This window comes from Lynx rufus, unplaced genomic scaffold, assembly GCF_022079265.1.
Source record: "Lynx rufus isolate CCGP_SWC_20201006 ecotype Redwood Valley unplaced genomic scaffold, mLynRuf1.p SCAF_4, whole genome shotgun sequence".
Lineage (NCBI taxonomy): Eukaryota > Metazoa > Chordata > Mammalia > Carnivora > Felidae > Lynx > Lynx rufus.
Genome location: NW_025814856.1, coordinates 62,909,779 through 62,932,042, shown reverse-complemented (window position 1 = coordinate 62,932,042; position 22,264 = coordinate 62,909,779). Strand labels below are relative to the sequence as shown.

At 55.8% G+C, this 22,264-nt stretch overlaps 1 protein-coding gene across 1 annotated transcript in view; it reads left to right on the top strand.

The window, feature by feature from the left end:
- TNS3 (tensin 3) overlaps positions 1 to 20,977 on the top strand; it is a 169,598-nt gene extending 148,621 nt beyond the window's left edge. Inside the window, exons 22-29 of the mRNA XM_047095317.1 lie at positions 1,184 to 1,315; positions 5,163 to 5,258; positions 6,388 to 6,465; positions 7,294 to 7,371; positions 15,125 to 15,293; positions 16,789 to 16,857; positions 16,958 to 16,984; positions 18,462 to 20,977. Coding sequence (XP_046951273.1) covers positions 1,184 to 1,315; positions 5,163 to 5,258; positions 6,388 to 6,465; positions 7,294 to 7,371; positions 15,125 to 15,293; positions 16,789 to 16,857; positions 16,958 to 16,984; positions 18,462 to 18,606 — 794 coding nt within the window. The 3' untranslated portion in view covers positions 18,607 to 20,977. The remainder of the gene's footprint in view (positions 1 to 1,183; positions 1,316 to 5,162; positions 5,259 to 6,387; positions 6,466 to 7,293; positions 7,372 to 15,124; positions 15,294 to 16,788; positions 16,858 to 16,957; positions 16,985 to 18,461) is intronic.
- The last annotated feature ends 1,287 nt before the right edge of the window (positions 20,978 to 22,264 follow it).

Here is a 22,264-nt window from a genome sequence, read left to right as displayed (position 1 = left end):
GCACCTCCCAGGGCCACCCCAAACCTGCCCCCTTCCGGAGAGCCGAGCCCTCACCGCCACTGCGTGCAGTTTGCCCGCTCCTGCGCGGGGGCCTCGGCCTGGACGCGGGGGAGGGCGCTGTCCCACGTGAGAGAAGGGGAACCTGGTCATTTCACTGGGAGCTGGGCCTCGAACAGTGGGCCCCATGGCGCTGTTTGCTGAGATGTCACCCGTGGACGTCCTGCTCCATTTCAGACACGGCAGTTCCGTGGCTGTCATTTTGGGTCACTTTATACTTGAAATCCCTTTCTTTCCTCAAGTCGATAAGCTAAGTTGTAAGATGTGGTCCGGTTACGAGCGGACATTCTGGCCGGTGTCTGGGCAACAGGTTGTCGTCTGCCCCAAGCTGCCATCTTGCAGGACCCCGAGCCCAGGCCCCGGGGCCCGGGTTTTGAACGTGGAGGGAGGGGTGTGATTTTGAAGCCGCATTTTCGCTGTGAGCCCCCAGCCTCAGGCGGGAAGTTGGGAGGATGACTGTGCCAGGCCCAGCTGTCAGCCCTGGCCGATGACAGCCACGTGGGTAGGGGGCTCCCAGCCCCATCCAGGCTGCCACGGACCCAGGGGACGGAGGGCCACCTAAGGCCACATTTTTGCCATCCCCTGAGGCGAGTCTTGGGATTTGCGTTAAATGTCCAGTAACTTTTGGAGCCCATCCTTTTGTGTTTGGAAAATGTAACAGAGGCTTCTTTCCTTCTGCTACGTGGGAAGCACACACTCTAAAGTCTCTGAGAAAAACTCCCCACGGGGAGAGGGTGCCGGACGGGGCCCCGGCGGGGATGGGAGACCGCCTTGTGCCTCCTTCCTGCCCGCCACATTGTGTGTATGGAGACCCGGGCCGGGCACCTCAGCTGGGGGCCGGTGTCCTGGACGGTCAGCTGGGGTCCTCATAGCTTACAGGTGCCATGGGGTGACGGCCGTGCTGTGTGCCAGGAGAGCTTGGGGACCATGACTGGTACCTTCGTGAGCCAACATTTGGCGGGGTGGTCTGCGTCCTTGGCAGTCAGGCCCTCCTTGAAAACTCGCCCCCCCAAGGAACGGCGGGCCTGCTCCCCTGACCCAGTTTGCAAAGGCTGTGAACGGAGGTGGCTTGCTGGGCCGTGGGGGGCCCCGGCAGACGTGTGTGTTTCTCTGCTTCCCTCCCCAGCCATCGCCATGCTGAAGGACAAGGAGCCTGGGTCGTTCATCGTCAGGGACAGCCACTCCTTCCGAGGAGCCTACGGCCTGGCCATGAAGGTGGCCACTCCCCCGCCCTCCGTCCTGCAGCTGAACAAGAAAGGTAGGGACCTGGGGGGGCCCGTCGGGTGAAGTAACCCACATGGAGTGTGTGTGGCTCACGTTTCCACCAGTGAGACGACTCTTACAGCTGCGCTCAGGTTTCCTTCTGTCTGTTTCTATTGTGACCCACTAAGTGCCGTCCTTGTTCAGGCAAGGACGATAATTACTTGTGAATTCTATTTCTTTATTGCTTCGAGTAGGTGACGCGTTCCATTGTCCAGCTGCCGGAGCCAACAGCCCCTGGGCCCTGTTCTGCGCCGGGAACCTTGATACATTCCTGTGTGTCCTTCCCGACCGTCTGTCCAGTGCGTGGAAACACACACTTTTCCTTCTTTCCCACATAAAAGGCAGTGTCCTGCATACACGATTCTTGTGCCTACTCTTGGCGGAGCATTTTGGTGGATTAAAAGTGATGCTGGTGTCAGCCTGGAGTCATAAGATGACCTTTCTTTGGCCTGATGAACCATGTACGGCCGTGTTCTAATCTGCTTACTCTCTGGAACCCTTTTTGTCGTGAACATAACCAGGGCGCAGAGAAGTTTGCGATGCCTTGGTGCAGGACACACGTTATCTTGAAGCAAACACACACGTTCCCACGGCCCAGGAGACAACCTTGGGGGCAAGCCCCTGCATGCCCCTCCCATGCGTCATAATCCATCGTTGTGGGACCTTCCAGCCACCCCAGAGTGGGCTCTGTGAGGCCCTTGGCACTGGCCCCATGTCCTGACATCATGCTGTCGGCCCGTGAGCACCTCAAGTTTTCCCTGCCCCGCCATTTCTCCAAAAGTCCCTGCGTCTGTGTGCTGGGGGACAGAGCCTGGAAACCAGAATGTGTCAGTGCTGGGTGGGCTTCTTGGTGTCACAGTGTCCCTGCTTCTGGCTAGTGACCAGAGGAGGGACTGTATCACTTTAAAAAGTTGGTGAGTTCACGCTGATACAGTTCCAGTAGGGAGTCACGTGCCCTTTCGGGCCCTCCCCAGTGACACGCATGTCCCTTCCAGTTCCCGCCTGTCCCTTCCTCCGTTCCTGACGCACACACGGTTCAGATCACCCAGGGAAGTCTCGTAAGTAGGAGGTTAAATTATTAACCACCTAAATTATATTAACCACCAAAATTGGAATCCATAGTTGTGCCTGCTCTCAACTTTATAGAAGGAAACTAACGTGTATTTTGTGACCTGCTTTTGCTCATATTATGAGATTCATTGTTTTATTTTACTTTATTTTATTTGATGTTTTATTTTAGAGAGTGAGAGAGAGAGAGAGCAAGCAGGGGAGAGGGGCAGAGAGAGACAGAGTCCAAAGCAGGCCCCGTGCTCAGTGCTGAGCCCGACTTGGAGCCCCATGTCTCGAACCGTGAGATCACGACCTGAGCTGAGATCAAGTCAGACCCTCAACTGACTGAGCCCCCCACCCCCAGGCACCCCAAGATTCGTTGTTTTCTACTTGTGAGACTGCTCTTATCTGTTGCTGTCTTTCCTGACAGCTTTCCAGGGCATGAACACAGGCCCACCTCGGAGACCTTGCAAGCACGTCTCCAGACAGGTCGATAAAGCCCATATCGCAATAATGCGCATCCAAGAAGCTTTTTGGTCTCCTGGTGCATGTAGAAGTTACGTTTACTCTGTACTGTGGGCTACTCTGTGTGCAATAGCCTTAAGTCTAAAAAGTCAACGTGTGTACCTTAATGATACATTACTTCATTACCTTAATGATCAATACTTCATTGATAAAAAAGTTAACTGCCTATCACTGACCACAGATCACTGTAACGAACGTAATAATAATGAGAAAGTTTGAAATACTGCAAGAACACCAAAGCTGTGGCACAGAGACGCGAAGCGAGTAAATAGCACCGATGGATTGGCTTGACTCAGGATCACCACAAACCGTCGGGTTGTAAACAGCGCAACATCTGGGAAGCACAGTGAGGCGAGAGGCAGTAAACCGAGGCAGCTCCCCCTGCACTGGCCTCACTGGGAGCGGGAAGAGCTCATGGTTCACCCACATTCCGCGCCCAGGATGGAAGAGGGTGTGTAGAAATCCTGGGCGGAGGCTGTGCCCACGGCTTCCAGGAGAAACGGCCTTAGGGCTGTGCCTGGAGGGAAGTGAGGTTTGGCAGTCAAGGCGTCCGGCCTCAGGCGCGACCGAGGGGCTTGAGGGAAACCCAGGTGTCCCTTTGGGCGCAGGTGGCTGTGGGTGGGGGTGCACATGACTCAGCACAGACCCCAAGTCTGGATAGTGGCATCTGGAAGCAAGGGGGGAGGAGGCTTCGTGCAGATCAAGTATAATAGCTCAGCCTTGGGGGCACCTGGGGGGCTGTCGGTTAAGCATCCGACTTTGGCTCAGGTCATGATCTCACGGTTCATGGGTTCGAGCCCCACATTGGGCTCTGTGCTGACGGCTTGGAGCCTGGAGCCTGCTTCAGATTCTGTCTCCCTCTCTCTCTCTCTCTGCCCCTCCCCTGCTCACACTCTTTGTCTCTTTCTCAAAAAGAAAAAAAAAATTAAAAAACAAAAAAAGGAAGAGCTCAGCCTTGAGAGCAGCTCCAGAAGCCCCGTGTGTCCCCACCAGTCCTGGGTGAGGATCATAGCAGACAAGAGTCTGGGGACTGGAGCATCTTGTGTCTGCAGAGATGGGGTCCCGGTGGAGAGCCGGGACGGTCTCCATGGAAACTTCCAGCCAACATCTTTCCTGCACGTAGTGTCACACTGTCACTTTGGAAGCACAGAGGATGCCGTGAGTGCGTTCTCGCCTCCAGGTGTGCGTCCACCACGCAGGCCGACTTTGACTCAGCCCTGAGGTGAAGATGACGAAACAGGACACAGAACAGCAGGTGCATGAAGCACAATGTCACCGGCACCCGCAGGCTGCCTGTCCTCGCCCAGCCCTAGTCCACAGATAAGTTTGGGAGGAGAGAGCTCAGCGTGCCAGCATCCCACCCGTGGTACCCGGAGACCACGCAGTGACAGTCATCCTGAGGACGGATCTGTTCTCTGGGCAGCTGGCTGTCTCCGAGGCACTCGTCACCGGGGCCGTGTGTCCCCTTCAGTGCTGAAGACGCGGATCATTTTCCTCAGAGATGAGGCGCCATGCTGCCTCTCGAGGAGTCTGGCCCTTTCCCTTCCGGCCAGCCCCACCGTCCCTGTGTCACCGCCATTGTCTGTGGACCACGGGTGCGAGCTGCCCACGGGCAAGGCGAGGGACCAGACCCCCCAGCAGCGGGTCCTGTTGTCCGGCTGCCTCCTGCTCAGAAACAGAAGTGACCGCAGACGCGGTCCGTGGTGGGCACGGGGGGCACAGCACTGTCACCTCTTTCCATGTGTTTACTGTGTTATTCGTATTCTGCCCTCAGACGGTGTGCCCTTCGCTGCGTTTTTGCCAGGCACCTCGTAGGATGCGTGACTGGTGGGGACACTGGTGTTCTGTGCAGTCACAGTGACGGGGGGGGCTTCCTTCCTGGGGGCCTGTTACGCGGCTCCTGGGTCAGTCGCACCCACAAGACTGGCTCCTCCAACTCTTCTCAGTGGCTCACTCCCGAGTATCCCCCTTGTGTCCCGAGCCCTCTGATCCCCCCGCGTACGTAAGACGGGAAGGTGCCAGACGCCCGTGTTCCTGCTTGCAGCTGCTGACTCGTTCCCCACACTGGGGGTTCTTGCAGAGCGTCTGCGGGTCTGTCCCCAGGACCCCTGCACCTCTGGGCATGTCCCCGTGGGGGCTCCGCGCTCCTTCCCAGGACAGCCCCACCCACGGCCCCTCCCTTTAGCCCGTGTTCTGTCCCCCTCTCCCATCCTCCCGGGCTCCCGTTTTTAAATTCTCTCTTTTTCCTTTTAAATCTCTTCCCACAGCGGGAGATCTGGCCAACGAGCTTGTGCGGCACTTTCTGATCGAGTGTACCCCGAAGGGAGTGCGGTTGAAAGGCTGCCCCAACGAGCCCTATTTCGGTAAGTGGCTGAGGGGCACAGTCCCCGTTCTGGCCCACGCAGTGTGCATCCCCCTGCCGCCCCCGAGAGGCAGGGCTATCATGCCGAGGGTGCCTCACTCCCTTAGCGTCTCTGGAATAAACTGGGTATGGAAATGCTCTGAAAGCTTTCTCGAAACCAAACGGATGGGAAGCAGGTTCAAGACTGAAATACAGATGTCCACGCTCTGGTGGGCATGCAGGGCTATGAGCGTGGACCGGGTCAGAGCCGGAGTGCGGTCCTGCAAGACCAGAACTCCCCGACGTCGCAGGCTTGCTGGGAAGACGCCCAGACTCACGTGCAGACTTAAGCACGGCATTGTCTTAACCTTCAGAAGCACCTTGCGGGGTCCACGGAGGTGGCCTCAGGCTCGGCAGATGGCCGACTTACTCTTTATAAATTGGTGACTGTGTGTCTGGGCTGAGAGTCACTTGCAGTTTCTTTACCTCTTAGCTGTTTTTTTTTTTTTTTTTTTTTTTTTTAATTTTTTTTTTCAATGTTTATTTATTTTTGGGACAGCGAGAGACAGAACACGAACGGGGGAGGGGCAGAGAGAGGGAGACACAGAATCGGAAACAGGCTCCAGGCTCTGAGCCATCAGCCCAGAGCCCGACGCGGGGCTCGAACTCACAGATCGCGAGATCGTGACCTGGCTGAAGTCGGACGCTTAACCGACTGCGCCACCCAGGCGCCCCTGTTTTTTTTTTTTTTTAATGTTTTTATTTTATTTTTGAGAGAGAGAGAGAGAGACAGAGCACGAATGGGGGAGGGGCAGAGAGAGAGGGAGACACAGAATCGAAACGGGCTCCAGGCTCTGAGCTGTCAGCACAGAGCCTGATGAGGGTCTCGAACTCACAGACCTCCAGATCATGACCTGAGCCGAAGTCGGACGGTTACCTGCTTGAGCCCCCAGGCGCCCCCACTTCTTAGCTGTTCACCTGCACTTGTCGCTTTATTGAAGTTCTGCGCAAAGTCCCACAATCATGGGGCGTGTTAGTTGCTAAAAATATAAAGGCTCACCCTCCGCGGCGGCTTCTTTCCCGCAGGTAAATCGGCCGAGCGATGCGGTATTTAGGGCCGTGTTAACTCTAGTCTGCTCGTCTGTTTGCAGGGAGCCTGACGGCTTTGGTGTGTCAGCATTCCATCACACCCTTGGCTTTGCCCTGCAAGCTGCTCATTCCAGACAGAGGTACGCCCGCGGGTCCCCGGTGCTGGCTTGGCGTGTGCGCGCACGTGTGTGTGCCCACGTATGTGTGTGCACGTGCTTGCGTGTGTGTGTGCGCGTGCAGGTGTGTGGGTGTGTACGTGTCGGGCACAGCAGTGCCGGGTCCGTGACGATCCGTTGAGGGAAACCAGACCAGAGTGTTGCTCTGTGGGTAAACCCTAAAGGCTGAGCATCCGGTGATGCACCCCAGCCTGCAGACCCGAGGCCGCCCTCAGCAACACCGTCACCTGACGCGCTTTGTGAACCGTTCCCCTGGATAGAAAATGCCCGCAGCGAGAGACCTTCAAGGCCGTTCGCGCTAATTTTTGCGATTCTACGAGTTCAGCAGGGCGTTGATATTTTTGAGCTTAGGTGACAAAGTATTCTCTTCACCTTTGTGACGGTCTGACCATCTCTGTAGTTAGGGAACTAAAGCCCTTGCCTCATAACGGTGGGATTGGCCATATTTCCCAGCTCCCTAGGTAGGCAGTATTAATTTCACAGAACATTACTGTATCCCATAGTGGTGATTTTAAAATACAGGTGAGTGCAATGTACCTTTTGAAATTGTTGGTACACAGCGATGCAGAGGTGAGGAAGAGGTCTTTCCGGCTCGTGTCGCCGTACCCCCTGCCCAGAACCTGGTGCTGGTTTCTGCGGGTGGGGCCGTGGTCCCCAGGAGACCATCTCAGCTCCGCAGACCGGCGCTGGTCACCAGCTGGGAACCCGGTCACGAGTGTAATGGTGTCCTGAAGATTGTTTTCCGATGAGCCGGACTCATTTCTGCATTTTCTTTCTTGTTCCTTCTCGCAGATCCGCTGGAGGAAATAGCCGATAGTTCTCCCCAGACGGCGGCCAACTCAGCCGCCGAGCTCCTCAAGCAAGGGGCAGGTCAGTAGCTGGCTTCGCGCTCCCACGTCCTGGTTCCTGGGGGCAGAAGGGGGATCAGTGACACGGCCTCCTTTGTCACCTCGGGTCTGCGGGTTTCCTTTCCCAGCTGTGTGCCTGAAGGAGCTTCCTTTTCTGGAAGCCACCCCAGGACAGGGTGGGCACCGAGTGCGGGGGGACAGAACCAGGACTCCCCAGGCTATAGATACCCCACCACAAACAAGACCAGACAGTAGGAGAAAGTCCAGAGCTGTGTTTCATCTGGGGAGATGGGGTGCGGGGGCCGCACCTCCAGCTGTAAATATAAGAGCTTTCAGAGGGCTTCACTAAATAGGCTGACTGTTTCCCCCGCGCTGCCCCCAGCCCAGGGGGCACAGTCCCTCCCCACGGGGCTTGCCTGGGCACTTTATTTTTTTAATTAATAGACTATTCCTTAGAGTGCTTTAAGGCTCACGTCAAAATTGAAGATGCAGAGATTTCCCACACACCCCCCTGCCCCTGCATGCACGGCGCCCCCCGTTACAGCGTTTACACATCATTATCACCCAGAGTCCGCAGTCTACACTGGGGCTCACTCTTGGTGGTAGTCACTCGGTGGGTTTGCACAAATGTTACAATGATGCATATCCACCGTTAGGGGGTCACCCAAGGTAACTTTGTTGTCCTTAAACTCCTCCGTGCTCCGTCCTCATCCCTGCCCTCCAAACCCCTGGTAACACTGGTCCTTTTACTGTCTCTGAAGTTGTGCCTTTTCTAGAACGTCTCATAGCTGGATCGTATGGTTGGTGGCCTTCTCACATTGGCTTTTGTCACTTAGCGATGTTGTATAAGTCTCCTTCGTGTCTTTTCATGGCTCGGTGGCTCATTTTTGTTTTTTTTCTGGTGCCAAGTAATACTCCATCATCTGGATGGACCGCAGCTTATGTATCTGTTCACCTGCTGAGGGACATCCCGGTTGCTTCCAGCTTTCGGCAACTGAGTAAAGCTGCCATAAACATCGTGTGCAGGTTTCTGATGTCCCCTCCTCTGGGTAAATGCCAAGGAGTACGGCTGCTGGATCGGGTGGTGGGAGCATGTTTCCAGCAGTGTCTTGCAGAGTGGCCGCGCCATTTTGCGTTCCCACCAGCCATGAGTGAGCGTTCCCGCCGCTCAGCATCCTCGCCAGCACTGGGTGTCATGAGGGTTCTGGAGTTTGGCCGTTCTAATAGGTGTGTAGTGAGGTGCCATGTTTTCACCTGCATTTCCATGATGGACCATGACGGGGGTCATCTCTTCATCTTTGCTATCTGTATACTTTCTTGGGTGAGAGATCTGTTAAGGTGCTTCGTCCATTTTTTTAGTTGGGTTGGTTGTTTTTAATGTTTATTTTTGAGAGAGAGAGAGAATACAGAGCACGATCGGGGGAGAGACAGAGAGAGAGAGGGAGATACAGAATCCGAAGCAGCTCCAGGCTCTGAACCGTCAGTACAGAGCCCAACGTGGGGCTCAAACCCACGAACCATGAGATCATGACCTGAGCCGAAGTCAGATGCTTAACCGACTGAGCCACCCAGGCACCCCGGGTTGGTTGTTTTCTTATTGTTGACTGGTAAGAGTTCTTTGTATATTTTGGAGATCAGTCCTTTATCGGACATGTCTTTTGCAAATATTTTCTCCCATCTGTGGCTCACCTTCTCATGCTCTTGGTGCTGTCTCTTGCAGAGCAGAAGTTTTTAATTTTAACGAAATCCAGTCCACCATTTCTTTATTTCGTGGGTTGTGTCTTTTGTGTTGTATCTAAAAAAATTATCACCAAACCCAAGGTGATCCTGATTTTCTCCTGTGGGATCTTCCAGAAGAGTTCTAGTTTTACATGTTACATTCAGGTCTGTGGTCCACTCTGAGTGTTGGGGGGTGGTGTCTCTGTCTAGAGTCCCTGTTTTGCACGGGGATGTCCTTCCCACACCATCTGTTGAAGAGACCATCTTTGCTCCATGGCGTTGTCTTTGCTCTTTTGTCAAAGATCAGTTGACTGTATTGTTGGGGGTCTATTTCTCTGCTGTCTGTTGTGTTCCATTGATCTCTCTGTCTGTTCTTTTACCAGTGATACAGCCTTGACTTCCAGCTTTCTAACAGATCTTGAAGTCAGGTACTGTCAGTCTTCCAACTCGGTGCTTCTCCTTTGATCTTATTTTGGCTCTTCTTGGTGTTTTGCTTCCATAGAAACTCCAGAACTGGTTTGTCAATATCCACAAAATAACTTGCTGGAATCTTTATTGGAATTGTATTGAATCTAGAGATCAAGTTAGGAAGAACTGACATCTTGACAAAATTGAGCCCTCCTATTCATAAAGTGGAATCTCTCCATTTATTCAGTTATTGTTTATTTTTTCAAAGTTTTGTAGTTTTTCTCGTAAATAGATCTTATACATAATTTTATTGGATTTATACCTAGGTATTCTGCTTTTGGAGCTGCTAACCTAAATTGTTTTGTTCTTTTAGTTCCAAATTGTGATTGTCCTCTGCTGGTGGATGGTAAGGGATTGACTTGTATAGTAATCTTGTTTCCTGCCACGCTCTGTCACCCTGGTCACTGTTGCAGCATTAGATGCAGCCCTAGTGGCCCCAGTGTGGACAAGGCTGAGGCCACAGGACTCCTGTGGGTCTGCAGCTGTGAGGGAACCCAGTTCCCCACAGGAGGCCTTTCATACATGGTGGGCGTTTGCTTTCAGAAATGTTGGGGAAGGAATTTCGGAGTCTGCTGGAGGCCTGGGCTCGAAATACCTCCTTTCTGCACCTCTTATCTGTAGAATAGCTTACAACTGTGGCTCTGTGATGGAGGTCAGTGAAACATACAGCTATTTTCTTCCTCTGTACAACGTGCATTGTTCTTCTGTGCAATAACTCCCTGTCTCTCTGCCTCTTGCTCAGCTAAAGTTCATCTCTCTGGTTTCACAACGAATGATTTTGTGTTGAACTCTTTTCAGACTTATCCTTGAGGGGTAAGTTTTGTGTGGCCAGAACAAAGGTGACAGAGTTTGCCCCAAACAGCGAGTACGTTAGAACATGAAACCCCAAAAATGTGGAATGTGGCTGTGTGAGTCCTAGGTTCAAGTCCAGGCTCTGCCACTCAGGGTTTTGACCTCCGGTGATGCACTCAGCCACACAGATCTTAGTATAATGATAATGATCTCTTGCCACAGCATGGCTGCAGAGACCAAGTGAATCTGACATTGAAAACTGCCTTGGGAACTATAATGTGGTCACCCACAAGGTTGTTGTTTGCCTGCCACTGTGCTTTCATGGAAAAATGCTCTTCCTGGCCCGGGAGAAATGGCCTTTCCCCCCTGCTGTGACATCTCCGCTTGTGCTCAGCTCAGGTTTACACCCCAGCCCACACGCCTCTGGACTGTGCACTTGGCTTTATATCATCTCACGGCAAGCTGCCTGGCAAGTTTCTCCTTAAGCATCATGGTTATCAAACATTTTCCCAACAAATGTGCAATTAATAAATGGATCAATGAATTAGTTACTCGTAATTGGGAACCACAATCGCCCTTATTTTTAGATGTTAAAGCTTTTTGTTCGGGGCACCTGCGTGGCTCTGTTGGTTGAGCCTCTTGACTCTTGGTTTGGGCTCAGGTCACGATCTCACCACTTCACGAGTTTGAGCCCTGCTCAGGATTCTCTTCTCTCCTTCTCTCTCTGCCCATCTTCCTTGCACTGTGTGTATTTAGAAAACAAAAGCCTTTTCTTCTATTGCAGGGTATCATTTTTAGGTTCACTTTATAGTCTCGTTCAGTAACATGCGGCAGTTATCATTGGTTTGCCTTTGTGAAGGGTGGCAGTTCCCAGGACTTGAGGCAGGACCCTGGAGTCTTCTGTGAGCATCTGAGCTGAGCGTTTACACAATGTCCTTTTAAAATCTCATGTTTCTAAGACACATGGAGGCGGTTAAATTTCCACGCAGCACTTCCTGGGTGACAAGGCTGGGAGTGGCATCAGGACACAGATCCGTGGCCGGAGCGAGGACAGAGCCAGCAGGGAGCTCCCCAAGGCCCCACAGTGTGGGACGACTGTGGCCAGAAGGCGGTCAGACTGTCCCACTGGCGATCACTTCAAGGAAATGGATTTAGTGTTTTTTCTTAAATTTTGTTTTTTAAATGTTTATTTTATTTTTGAGAGTAAGGAGAGCCAGTAGGGGAGGGGCAGAGAGAGAGAGGGAGACACAGAATCTGAAACAGGCCCCAGGCTCCAAGCTGTCGGCACAGAGCCTGAGGCAGGGCTCGAACTCACGAACCGTGAGATCATGACCTGAGCCGAAGTCGGACTCTTAATTGACTGACCCCCGGGCGCCCCTGATTTTTCTTAAATTTTGCGTGTGTCCTAATCCACCTTCAGAACTGGCAGTGGTTCTCGAATTCCCTGAATTCTCCGAGTCTCCTCCCCGTCAAGCCGAGGAAGCCGCACTAGGGAGTGTTAGCAGGAGTGGGCAGCTCCAGCAAGGACGCACACGTCTTCTCCTCCTTTGGGCCCAGGCCCTGTGGGTTGTTCTGGCCTCAGTGACTGTTGGGGTTTGGGCCGCACTCTTCCCTGGTGCTGGGAAAGCAGCGGCTGCGTTCCGTCCAGAGAAGGCATTACCAGGCCTTTGGCACGTTTCCCAGAAACGTCAGGTTGTGTTCTTAAACTAGCCATGTCACGACATTTCTTTTCTTTATAAAAGAAGTCTGATCTGTAAGTTAAAGGAAGGGAAGACACTGGAGAGAGAGGAAGTGAGTTTCCCACGCGCCCTGGATGTTTTTCCTTTCTTCACGTCACGTAAGCAGGTCGCCGTTTTTTGCACACGATGTGGGTCTCGTTTTCAGTGGCTGCGAAATGGTCCATCTCGTGGTTCGGCTCCTCACGGTCGCTCGTCTGGCTGTTTCTTTGCTTGACTTCTCTCTGGCTGCTCAGTACAGGCAGCGCTGTCTGCATCACGTCTGTTTTTCTGAATCTTGCATCGCTGTCTTAGGACCCACATTCCCAGAAACGGGCTGGGGGAACCCGTGTGTCCCTGAGGCTTTGATCCCTAGGGGTCTGATGGGTGTGGCCCCACTGCACGTGGTCGTTCCCACCTGGAGCGCTGGTCGGGGGCCGGGTCCCCCCAGGACATACCCCTTCGTCTCCTGGAAGGCAGGGGCTCCGGGACCCTCGGGCTCAGCAGAGCAGTCCCCAGGAGGGGCAGCCTCCCTTTTCTGCTTTGAGGAAGGACCACGTGGCTCTGCCCTCAGGACCCAGATTCCCCAAACCCCGACTCCTCATCAAAAGGCCATTTGTGGTGCCGCAAGGGAGCGGGGGTGAGATTGGTGGCAATCTGTCCTGGCTCAGAGCCAGGCCGTGCCAGCTGTGTGGGATTTCACTGTAGTTAGATCAGAATTTTCTTTTTTCTTTTTTTTTTGGAACCGCATCACAGTGACAGGAATGAAATCAAAGGCAGAATGTCCACCCCCCGAAAGTCACAGTATGGTAAATTTTCCAGGCACCCATCCAGCTCCCGCTCTCACACTCATGCGTGTTATTTTATACGCCTGACCGTAGCACGGATGTGGTTTCTAGTCCGCTTTCCCCATTAACCTCTACTGTGTGTGCGGCTTCCAGAAAGAGCTGGTGTACGATCACTGCGCGAGCCAAGGGCGTGAGGCGCGAGGGTTCGAGCACCTAACTCAGGAGGTGGCTACGTGCCAGGGCTCCGCTCGCATCCGTCTTCTCGTCTCGATACAACCAAGGAGGAAAAGAAAACGTCTTCTCCTTGTGCCGAGAATTCCTCCCTTTCTGGCTTCCCTGCGAACCACAGCGCAGCGTCAGCCGCGGCCCCTGCGCTCCCCTGTCACATTGGTTGTGAGAAGGTTGGGTTGGTCGCCCTCCTTTCTAAGCCTTCTCAGAGGCGGGACCTCTGGGTCAGCGAGTGCAGCCCTGTTCTCCAAGCCTCCTGATAAATGCTGCCCGGTTATCGTCCGCCAGCGCAGTCCTGGTTCACGCCCGCGTTTCATAAAAGTCCGTCTGGTCAGAGCGTGGCAGGGGCCGAGCGCTGGGCGGCTGCAGTTGTGAGGACTTTGTGTTGACCCACGCTCTGCCCCAAGATGGCACCTGTAAAGCTCTCAAGGTCAGATGGCAGCTGCAGGTCCCCTGGGGATGGTGGGGACGGTGGCCGCCAGCAGGGAGCAGTGGGGTGTGTCTCCCGTTTCCGCCTGCCCCTGATCACCCCCTCCTGGTGGGAACGTGCAGGTGCAGGTGCGGGCGTCTAAAGGGGCATCTGCGGTCGGGACGAGCACGGGGCGTCGTCTGCAGGCATATCTGTGGCCGGGGACAGTCGCACACGGTAAAGGCCACAGCTCACCCTTCAGAACATTGGCCGACATTTCTCAGGGAACCTGCCTGGTACCCAGTAGGTTCTCGGTAGGCGCTGCAGCGGCCAGCACGAAGCTGGGGTGGCACGGGGGCTTGGACACCCAGGGGCTGCGAGATTTCTGGCACCTTCCCGGCACCTCCAGGCCGCAGTGTCCTCACTCATATGCCTCTCCACCCGGGACAGGGTGCAGACTGGGTGAGATGGTGTCTGTGAAGTGTCTGTCACGGCCGGACACGCACTGAGTGTCCTCAGGACTGAGCAACGTCAGTGGAGCTCGGGGAAACGGAAACACTGGTGTTCGGGGTGGAAACTTCTCTCTGAACGATCCTGACAGCACAGGGCGCGTCTGGCCACGACAGGGGTGAAGTCTCCAGCTCCCCTTGGTGAGGGCAGGAGTGAGCGGATGCTTCGGGGAACTTTGCAGAGAAAAGTTAGTGTCTCGGGGGAAACTCCCCACTGAGCCTGTCGGAGGCTCCTTGTGGGGGACGCTCCGGCAGAAGATGCCGCCCGGGAGGTTTTCTGGAACCTGCTTCCTTCATTCTTGGCCTTTCCAGTTGGGCCTGTTCCAGAGACTCCGACGATTGGATTCGGGTGGCTTTTCCCTGCTACGTCGGTAAAGAGCCTGGCCAGCAGGCTTGTAGCGCCTGGCACCCCGGGATCGAGGGCACGTGAACTTGTTGGCGCAAACCCAGGTCTCACTGAGGCACTGAGGCTTCGAGGCCCAGAGCTTCCCAAACTTTAAAAGTTAGCTGTGAATTAGCTGTGGCTCGCAGCATTTGCCTGGAAGCAGCGGATGGCTAGCAGCTCGCCGGCTGTGGGCACTCACACGTACCCTGGTGTCCGGCTGGCAGGGGCGCGGGCGGCTGTGCTCCGGGGGACACGGTGGTGGTGGTCGGCCAGGCAAGGCCATGGCTCCTGTAGGGAGCAGGTGGCAGGCACAGTGACGCAGACCTCCCACGCGCCCCCAAAGCCCAACGTCCGCATCTGCATGAGCTGCAGGGATCCGGGCTCAGCGCCATCGGGCTGTTTACTAAGCCCCACTTGCACTCAGCAGTTTGCTTTCCCTGAGAGAAGCTGCTGCAGAGAAGCCCCCAGCCCGTGGCAGCACGTGGCACAGGCAGGACAGGCTGACCGGCCTGGCCCACATGGATCACACAAATGCCTCCCTCTGGCACATTTGCTTATCTGTGGACTCACGCCCACACTAAGGCTGGGGAGGGGACCCCAGCCCCACCGGGGATGCCAGGAGACTCCCGGGTTGGGGCCTCAGGGCAGGTGTGTCCCCGGTCCCTCGCTCCCCACGCGTTCGGGATCGGGGGCCAAGAGCTCTGCACCGGGGCACCTGGCAGGGGTCACACTAACACAGCGTCTCCCCGTTGCGTCTCGCAGCCTGCAACGTCTGGTACCTGAACTCGGTGGAGACGGAGTCGCTCACCGGCCACCAGGCCGTCCAGAAGGCCCTGAGCCTCACGCTGGTCCAGGAGCCGCCTCCCTTGTGCACCGTTGTGCACTTCAAGGTGTCCGCCCAGGGCATCACCCTGACCGACAACCAGAGGAAGTGAGTCCCCGGGGCACCCCCAGGGCCAGACCCCCCACCAGCCTGCGCGGCCCCTGGGGACGCGTCCATCACCCGTACTCCCCTGTCCTTTCGCACCTCCCAGGAGCCATGCGCAACCCCTGATATTCAGCCCAAAGGTTTTCTTCTTAGGATGTGGTAAAATTGTCAGAAGAGAGAGAGATTTGGACCTTTGAGTATCACACACGTGTGTATAATTTTTATTTAGTTAAAAAAAAATTTTTTTTAAGTTTATTTGAGAGGGAGACTGCGCAAGCGAGCAGGGGAGGGGCAGACAGAGAGAGAGAGAATCCCAAGCGGGCTCCACACTGTCAGCACAGAGCTGGATGTGGGGTTTGAACCCACGAACCGTGAGATCATGACCTGAGCTGAAATCAAGATTCAGATGCTTAACCAACTGAGCCACCCAGGCGCCCCGCCTGTGTAATGTTTAAACACAAAAATCTTTTAAGTTGATTCTGTAAAAACACCCAGGGACCATGGTAGAGCCCACCGGTCTGCTCAGTGTCCGTACATGTGATGGGTGGTCGTCCCGTCTCAGGTGACATGGAGCTCAGGTGACCTTGCTAGATACTATTTCAGTGTCCAGATGATTGTAACCTAATAATGATTAGTTCTGGGTAAGAGTAACACGTGCTAGTAATAATCGTTCATCATAATCCAGACATTATATAACAGGTGATGACCTTAACGTGTCTAGACGGTGTCTGATTATCCGGGTGATGGACAGTATCTCGGTGGCCTTCATCAGAGCTGTCACCGAGTGGTTTCTACGCAGTAGGAGTTCCGGCGGGAACAGTGTAGAGCCCACGCCCGAGGAGTCAGGTGCACAGACAGTGCCTGGTCCTCCCCCGCCCCCGCGGAGCCTTTGACCTCAGGATCGAAGGCATTTCAGATGCACTTCCCGTTTACCTGTTACGGAAACAGACTGGTGTGGTTAGCAAGAGAGCCAGGTCCTCAACAGTAAGAGCAGAAGAACGACAGGAGCTTCACGGGGCACAGGATGGGTCCCCTGGCACCCACCCTCCCCGGTGCAGCCCGACCCGTCCTCGGCACCTGCCCCGCAGCCAGTGTGACAGCTCCCCCTGGCGCCATCAGGTGCATCCTCATAGCTGAGTTGGGTTCCCATCCTTGATGACGCCCTGTCCCCAGCGAGGAAATACGGCTGGCGATGGTGGGTGGTTCGTGGGCTGAGAACAGGAAGGCCAGGCTCACTGGCCCCTCTCTCTGGGTGCCAGGGCTCCCGGGCTCGGTCCCGACCTCCACGCGGCTGGCACTTGCACAGGGTTGCCCTGCTGAGAGCTTCCCTCTTGCCGAGCGCCAGCTCCCCCCACACCCGCTCTGTCCACCTCTGATGGTGGTACACAGGGCTCTTTGACCAGTAATAAAACCGCCTTTGGGGGGGGCTGCCCCACACATCACCGTCGCCCTGATACCCGGTGGTGGGACCCTGTGCCCCTCTGCCCTGTCCCCACAGGCTCTTCTTCAGGAGGCACTACCCCGTGAGCAGTGTGATTTTCTGCGCGCTGGATCCACAGGACAGGAAGTAAGAAATCCCTGTGTGTATGAAGCGATGCGTTAAGTATCCTTTGCCCGTTAAGTTAATAGAAACTAACGTAACTCTTCCTCCTCTTTTAATCTGCAAGGTGGATCACAGACGGCCCCTGCTCGAGGTAAGGTCCCGGGATGCCGCACCTTCCTTCTCCAAAGTACATTCTCTTACAGGTTTGCAAATGGGGTTTCCGTCAGGAAATGACTGAATCTGCCAGCGGGTTTGGGTTTTGCCGTAAACAAAACTGAAAGTATCCCTTTCCGTGGGAAGAGCCTGCCCAGGGTCTGCGTTTCTGCGGGCTCTTCTCTGCAGGCACAGCACTTCCATTCGGACTGTACATGTGGTCGGGTATCGAGGACCGGATTGCGTGGCTTTTTGGCTGCTCAGAGCGGCGTGCGCGGCGGGCACGTCAAGGTCAGGGTGGAAGGAAGCACTGCCTGTGTGTGAGCATGAACCACACGGTGGTCAGTGTTTCCCAGACGCAGATGGTGGGCTGAAACCGCATGGCGCTCCCAGAACTTTCCGGAGCTGTGTGCACTCACCAGGCCGGCTTCCTCGGTGTAACCTAAATTTGATTGCCTGGAATGTCACATCACAGGGGTCTGGCTCTGGCATCCCCATCTCGCAGTGATGTTTGTCTCGGGGTCTGATAAAGCGCACGGAGACCCCAGGTGGGGCCTGGGCTGCCCCGCTCTGGCACGTGGGGCTGACAGCACTCGTGCCTGCGTGGAATGTGCGACGCCATCGGGGTTACTTGAGCCGAGCCCACTTGGAAACCGCTAAACAGGAACAGAAAAATCCTTCATTTTTCGAAGATGGAGAAGGGGCTTTGCCAGGGAACCAGACAATGGAAGTCACTATGGGAAGCTGAGGGCTCACGGAAGCCTGTCCAGAGAACAGTTCCATTCTTCTAAGAAAAATAATTAGATGTGCTGTGCTTCTAAGCAGTCTCCTTGGTAGCGTGTTGTCTTGACTGGGATGTAGGGGGCTGGAGAGGGGAGCTCTGACCCCTGGAGGTGTGAGCGCTCCCCTCACTGCCCTGGTGCCCCGTGAAGTCTGTCCCCCCACGTAACCTGATCGAGGAGAGAGCAAGCCGGTTGCCCCCGTACCCGAGGACCCCGGCCCTCCCTTGGGACACACCCCAGTCCACACGCTGGGTGGGGGCCCAGGAGCCCGTCCTGTCCAGAGTCTGCAGGATTCTGGCCAGGAATGGACCAGGGCAGTGGCCAGCCACACACCTGCTTGACCTGCGAGGTGGGCAGGTGTGGATGGGTGTTGGACAGGTATAGACAGATATCAAACAGGTGTGGGCAGGTTGTCGGGCAGGTGTGGACAGGTAGTCAGGCAAGTGTGGACAGGTGTCAGGCAGGTGTGGGCAGGTAGTTGGGCAGGTGTGGACAGGTGTCAGGCAGGTATGGACAGGTTCTTGGGCAGGTGTGGACAGGTTGTCGGGCAGGTGTGGACAGGTGTCAGGCAGGTACGGGCAGGTGTGGGCAGGTGTCGGGCTAGGGGGCAGCATGAGTGGCGGGTCGCGGTGGCTGCAGTGTGGGAGGAAGCAGACGGACGCTGGCAGTCTGACCTTGGCTTTCCTTTCGCAGAGTCTTCGGTTTTGTGGCCCGGAAGCAGGGCAGCGCCACAGACAACGTGTGCCACTTATTTGCGGAGCATGACCCGGAGCAGCCCGCCAGCGCCATCGTCAACTTTGTGTCAAAGGTCATGATTGGCTCCCCTAAGAAGATCTGAGCCCCTTCCCGCCAGAGACAGGAGGGGGGCCGGGGCGTCTGCCGGGTGGCGGCTGGTGAGCCTGATGCTGCAGCCCCAGGAGGGGAAGGGGATCCCTCTCCGGCTTTATAGATCTGAGGACACAGCCCGCCCTCTCCTGCCTCCCCTGGAAGACTGCTCCCCACACATTCCTGCTGCCAGGTGCTTCCCGGGTGGAGGCAGTTGGGCACCTGCAACGCCCACCTGGGCTCCACCACGTTGGAAGGGGCCGTGTAAGGAAACGTATTCCTTGCACGCCGGCGTCTGTGGGAAAGAGGGCGCCCAGCCCTTTGGTTGTGGCCCTGTGTGAGCAGCGGGGCCATCGCCGGTGCGGAGGGCTCCGGTCCCTCCTGTGCTCCCGGGAGGAGACCTCTCTCCACGACAGAGACGCTGGCTAACCGAGAAGGGTTTGCACGTCTGACGAAGGCTCATGCAGGTCAGGCCCTTCCGGAACTCTGGGGAGGGGACAGTGCGATGGTTGTGAGGACGGGAGGTCACCTGATGACGTCAGAGAGCCTCGGCCCAGCGGCGGTGGTGGCCCCAGCCTCCTGCTCACACGCCAAGTCTGAGCGGCGCACTGGCCGCGAGAGGAGAAAGAAGAGGGACGTGAAATGCCATTTCATGTAATTTATATTCTGCTTATGCCAAATTATTTATGATGACACTTTCCTGTTGCTGGACGGGACAGGTCCCATCGCTGCAGGCCGCAGGGCCGAGCCCGTGTGGGTGCACAGGTGATCAGGGGCCGCACCCCTGACAGCCTCGACCGCCTGCAGCCTGATGGTCAACGTTGCATTTCCGGGCTGCGGGTGACGTCCCTTCTGGGGAGGAAGGTTCCGGAGGGTGGGTCACATTTGGGTTTAGACTCGCCCCTCTGTGAGCTGCCGGCCACTCGTCCCACCTCTGCGGCCCCCGTGGGATCCTGTGTTTCTAGCGTCCTGAGCAGAGAGACAGGAGGAACAGCACGAGGCTCAGACCTTCCAGGCTGTTCTTGAGCTGAGGTCCGTTGCTCTGCACCACCTTGGAGACCAAACCAGCTGTGCCGTTCGTGCCGAGGGCCCTGCACGTCCCCCAGAACGGGAGCTGGAAGGAAGGCCTGGTCTTCAGTGTAAGGCGCCTCTCGGCCCCGGGAGCTGCCCGCCCTGCCCGGCTCTGCAAAGTCCAGACCAGCTCTTGGGCCTCCCAGAGTCGCCGGCAGCCACACAGGAGGGGGTGGGAGTGTGTCTCGTGAGGTCTCTGCTTTAAGCGGGTCAGAGACCAACGTGGGGCCACGCGCATCCCGAGTGCGCGAGTCCCCATGGGCACTGAGAAGGCGGACACGGTCCCCGGCTGGTCCAGTAGCTGCACCGATCACAAGTGCCTCATTTCTGTGCCAAATGTTTGCCTTGGTCTTCGCGGACCTTCTCCGCTGACAGGTGTAGAGGTGGCTGTGAGAGACTCTGTGAGTGTCTCCCGGAAGCCTTGGTGGCCCGGTCCTCGGCAGAGGCCACTGGCATCACAGCTTTCCCTTCGTGGCAGAAATTCAGCCAAAGGGACCTGAGCCTGAGATGGCTTCTACCCAGTTTGACCCAGAGACAGCAGCCCGGGTCCCGGGTCCTTCCGATGAAGGAAGAGGGCTCGTTTAGAAATCCGAGCAGGGGTGGGTGTGGGATTCGGGAGCACAGGCCGTCGGATGACCGAGGCATCGGGGCCTCCCGTGCAGTCCCTGTCCGGAGCATTCCAGAAGCCACACCCGCTTGCGTTTTGAACTGACTGGCCAGCTGCGGCTTCTCGCAGGGGTCAGGGCGTCAGGAAGTTCGCTCCCTCTCCGGAGCCAAGGGAAGCCAGTTCCGCGGGTTCTGGCGAGCTGGTATGACGGATTTCTCCCTGTTACACACCCGTTTCACAGAACAAGACGAATCCATAAACTGGGGGCTCAGACCGTGGGGAGCCCTGTCCCGCCCCCCCCACGCAGGCCAGGGGTCACTCTGCGGAAGACGCTGTCCCTGACACCTGGCTTCCGGGCGCCAGCAGGCACAGGGGTCCTGTCCTGGGGAGGTCATGAGGCCTGCCCCCCACAGTGTCATAGCCAGGGTCCTATTAACCTGCTTGTTAACCGTATGCTGTATTCCTCCAGTGCTAACCTATAACCACATTAAGTCAAACCGAATTCAAGGGTCTCCACGTGTATCCCTGGCGTCCTAGACCTCACGTCTCCTTATCTGCCTTACTTATTAATGGGTATTTTTACTTTTCTTACATTGTAAAGAATATATCCAGTATGTAAATGAATGTTCTATAAACCTTTGTATAGTCATTTTCTCTGCTTCTCAAATATCATCTCTATTCAGAGTATAATAAAATTATAAACGTGGCAAAGCCTTGGGGAGGCAGGCATTTCTTGCGGTGGATGAAAGTGTACATGTGCGTGTCCATCTGTGTGTGCGTGGGCGTGTGCACATGTGTGTCTGCATGTGTTGAATCAGGAGTTTGAAGCTGATTTCTTTGTGGGTCCTTGGGTTCCATGATAAATTAACATGTTTTGCCTTTAGGAATGCATTTCAAGATTTCTGCCCAGAGACCTTCGAAAACCTACATTCGAAGATACTAAGAACTGAATCATAACGTGTGGTGCTGCTCGTAGATACTGATCCGTTTTGATGTTCAGCCCCCGAGGGGACTCTTCCCGCATCTACAGAGTTGAGGCCTGAACCTGAAGTCTGGTGGGTTCACCTGTTGCTTCAATAACAGATGCTGGTCGTGCCCGGAACCACCCTCCTCGGTCTCCCCCCACTGCCAGGTGGGGGCCCATCATGCTGGCTTTTTGCCGTCTTGGGTCTGGGCCGCCTTCCCTGGTCGATGTCCCTCCCCATGTGACTGATGGGGACACAGGACCCATGGCCCCTCACTCTCTGCGTCCCTAAAGCCCAGAACTGTCGCCCAGGCCCCGGTGGGGGGATGGTCACTGGGCCGCACTACACACTGCCTGCCTTTCCCACTGCAGGCCTCGGGCACAGATGAGGTCACTGTCATCATAAAGCCAAGGGCTGCGACCATTCACGTAAACACAACTGCTCAGTCCCAGCCAGGAGCATAAGGGAGAGTCGTGTCCAACAAGAGGTTTGGGGGGCAGGGGCTGGACCCTTGACCACCAGTGTCACAGCAAGGAGTCAAGGTGGGCGGGGCCCAGCAGGGTGGGTTTCCAGGAACACAGTTTGGGTTTGTCACGGTGGCCTGGAGTCTGCCAGAAGATTCCAGAGACCAGCCACCACCAGGCACTGCCCGGCCTGGAGTCTGCCGTGCAGATTAACTCTGTGTTCGTCACCCAGGGGCTACTGCTGATGGAGGTATTGTGATGGGCGTCTGGGTCCCACCCCCACAGGGCCCTGGATCTGTTGGAGATGGGCATCTGGGTCCCGCCGACGGGGGACCCTGGGTCTATTGAAGATGGGCGCCCAGGTCCTGCCCACTGGGAAACCCCTGGATCTCTGGGAGATGGCCCCTTGTCCTGCCCATGGGGGACTTCCTGTCCCATCCTCCCTCATGGTTCTTGTTTCTGATAGGGGTATGTGTGGTCACCAAGAGCGTGAGATGAGCTTCCTCAGGGCCTCAGAGGTCACATTTCACACAGCAGACGCAAAGTTGGAGTTTCCAGGCAGAC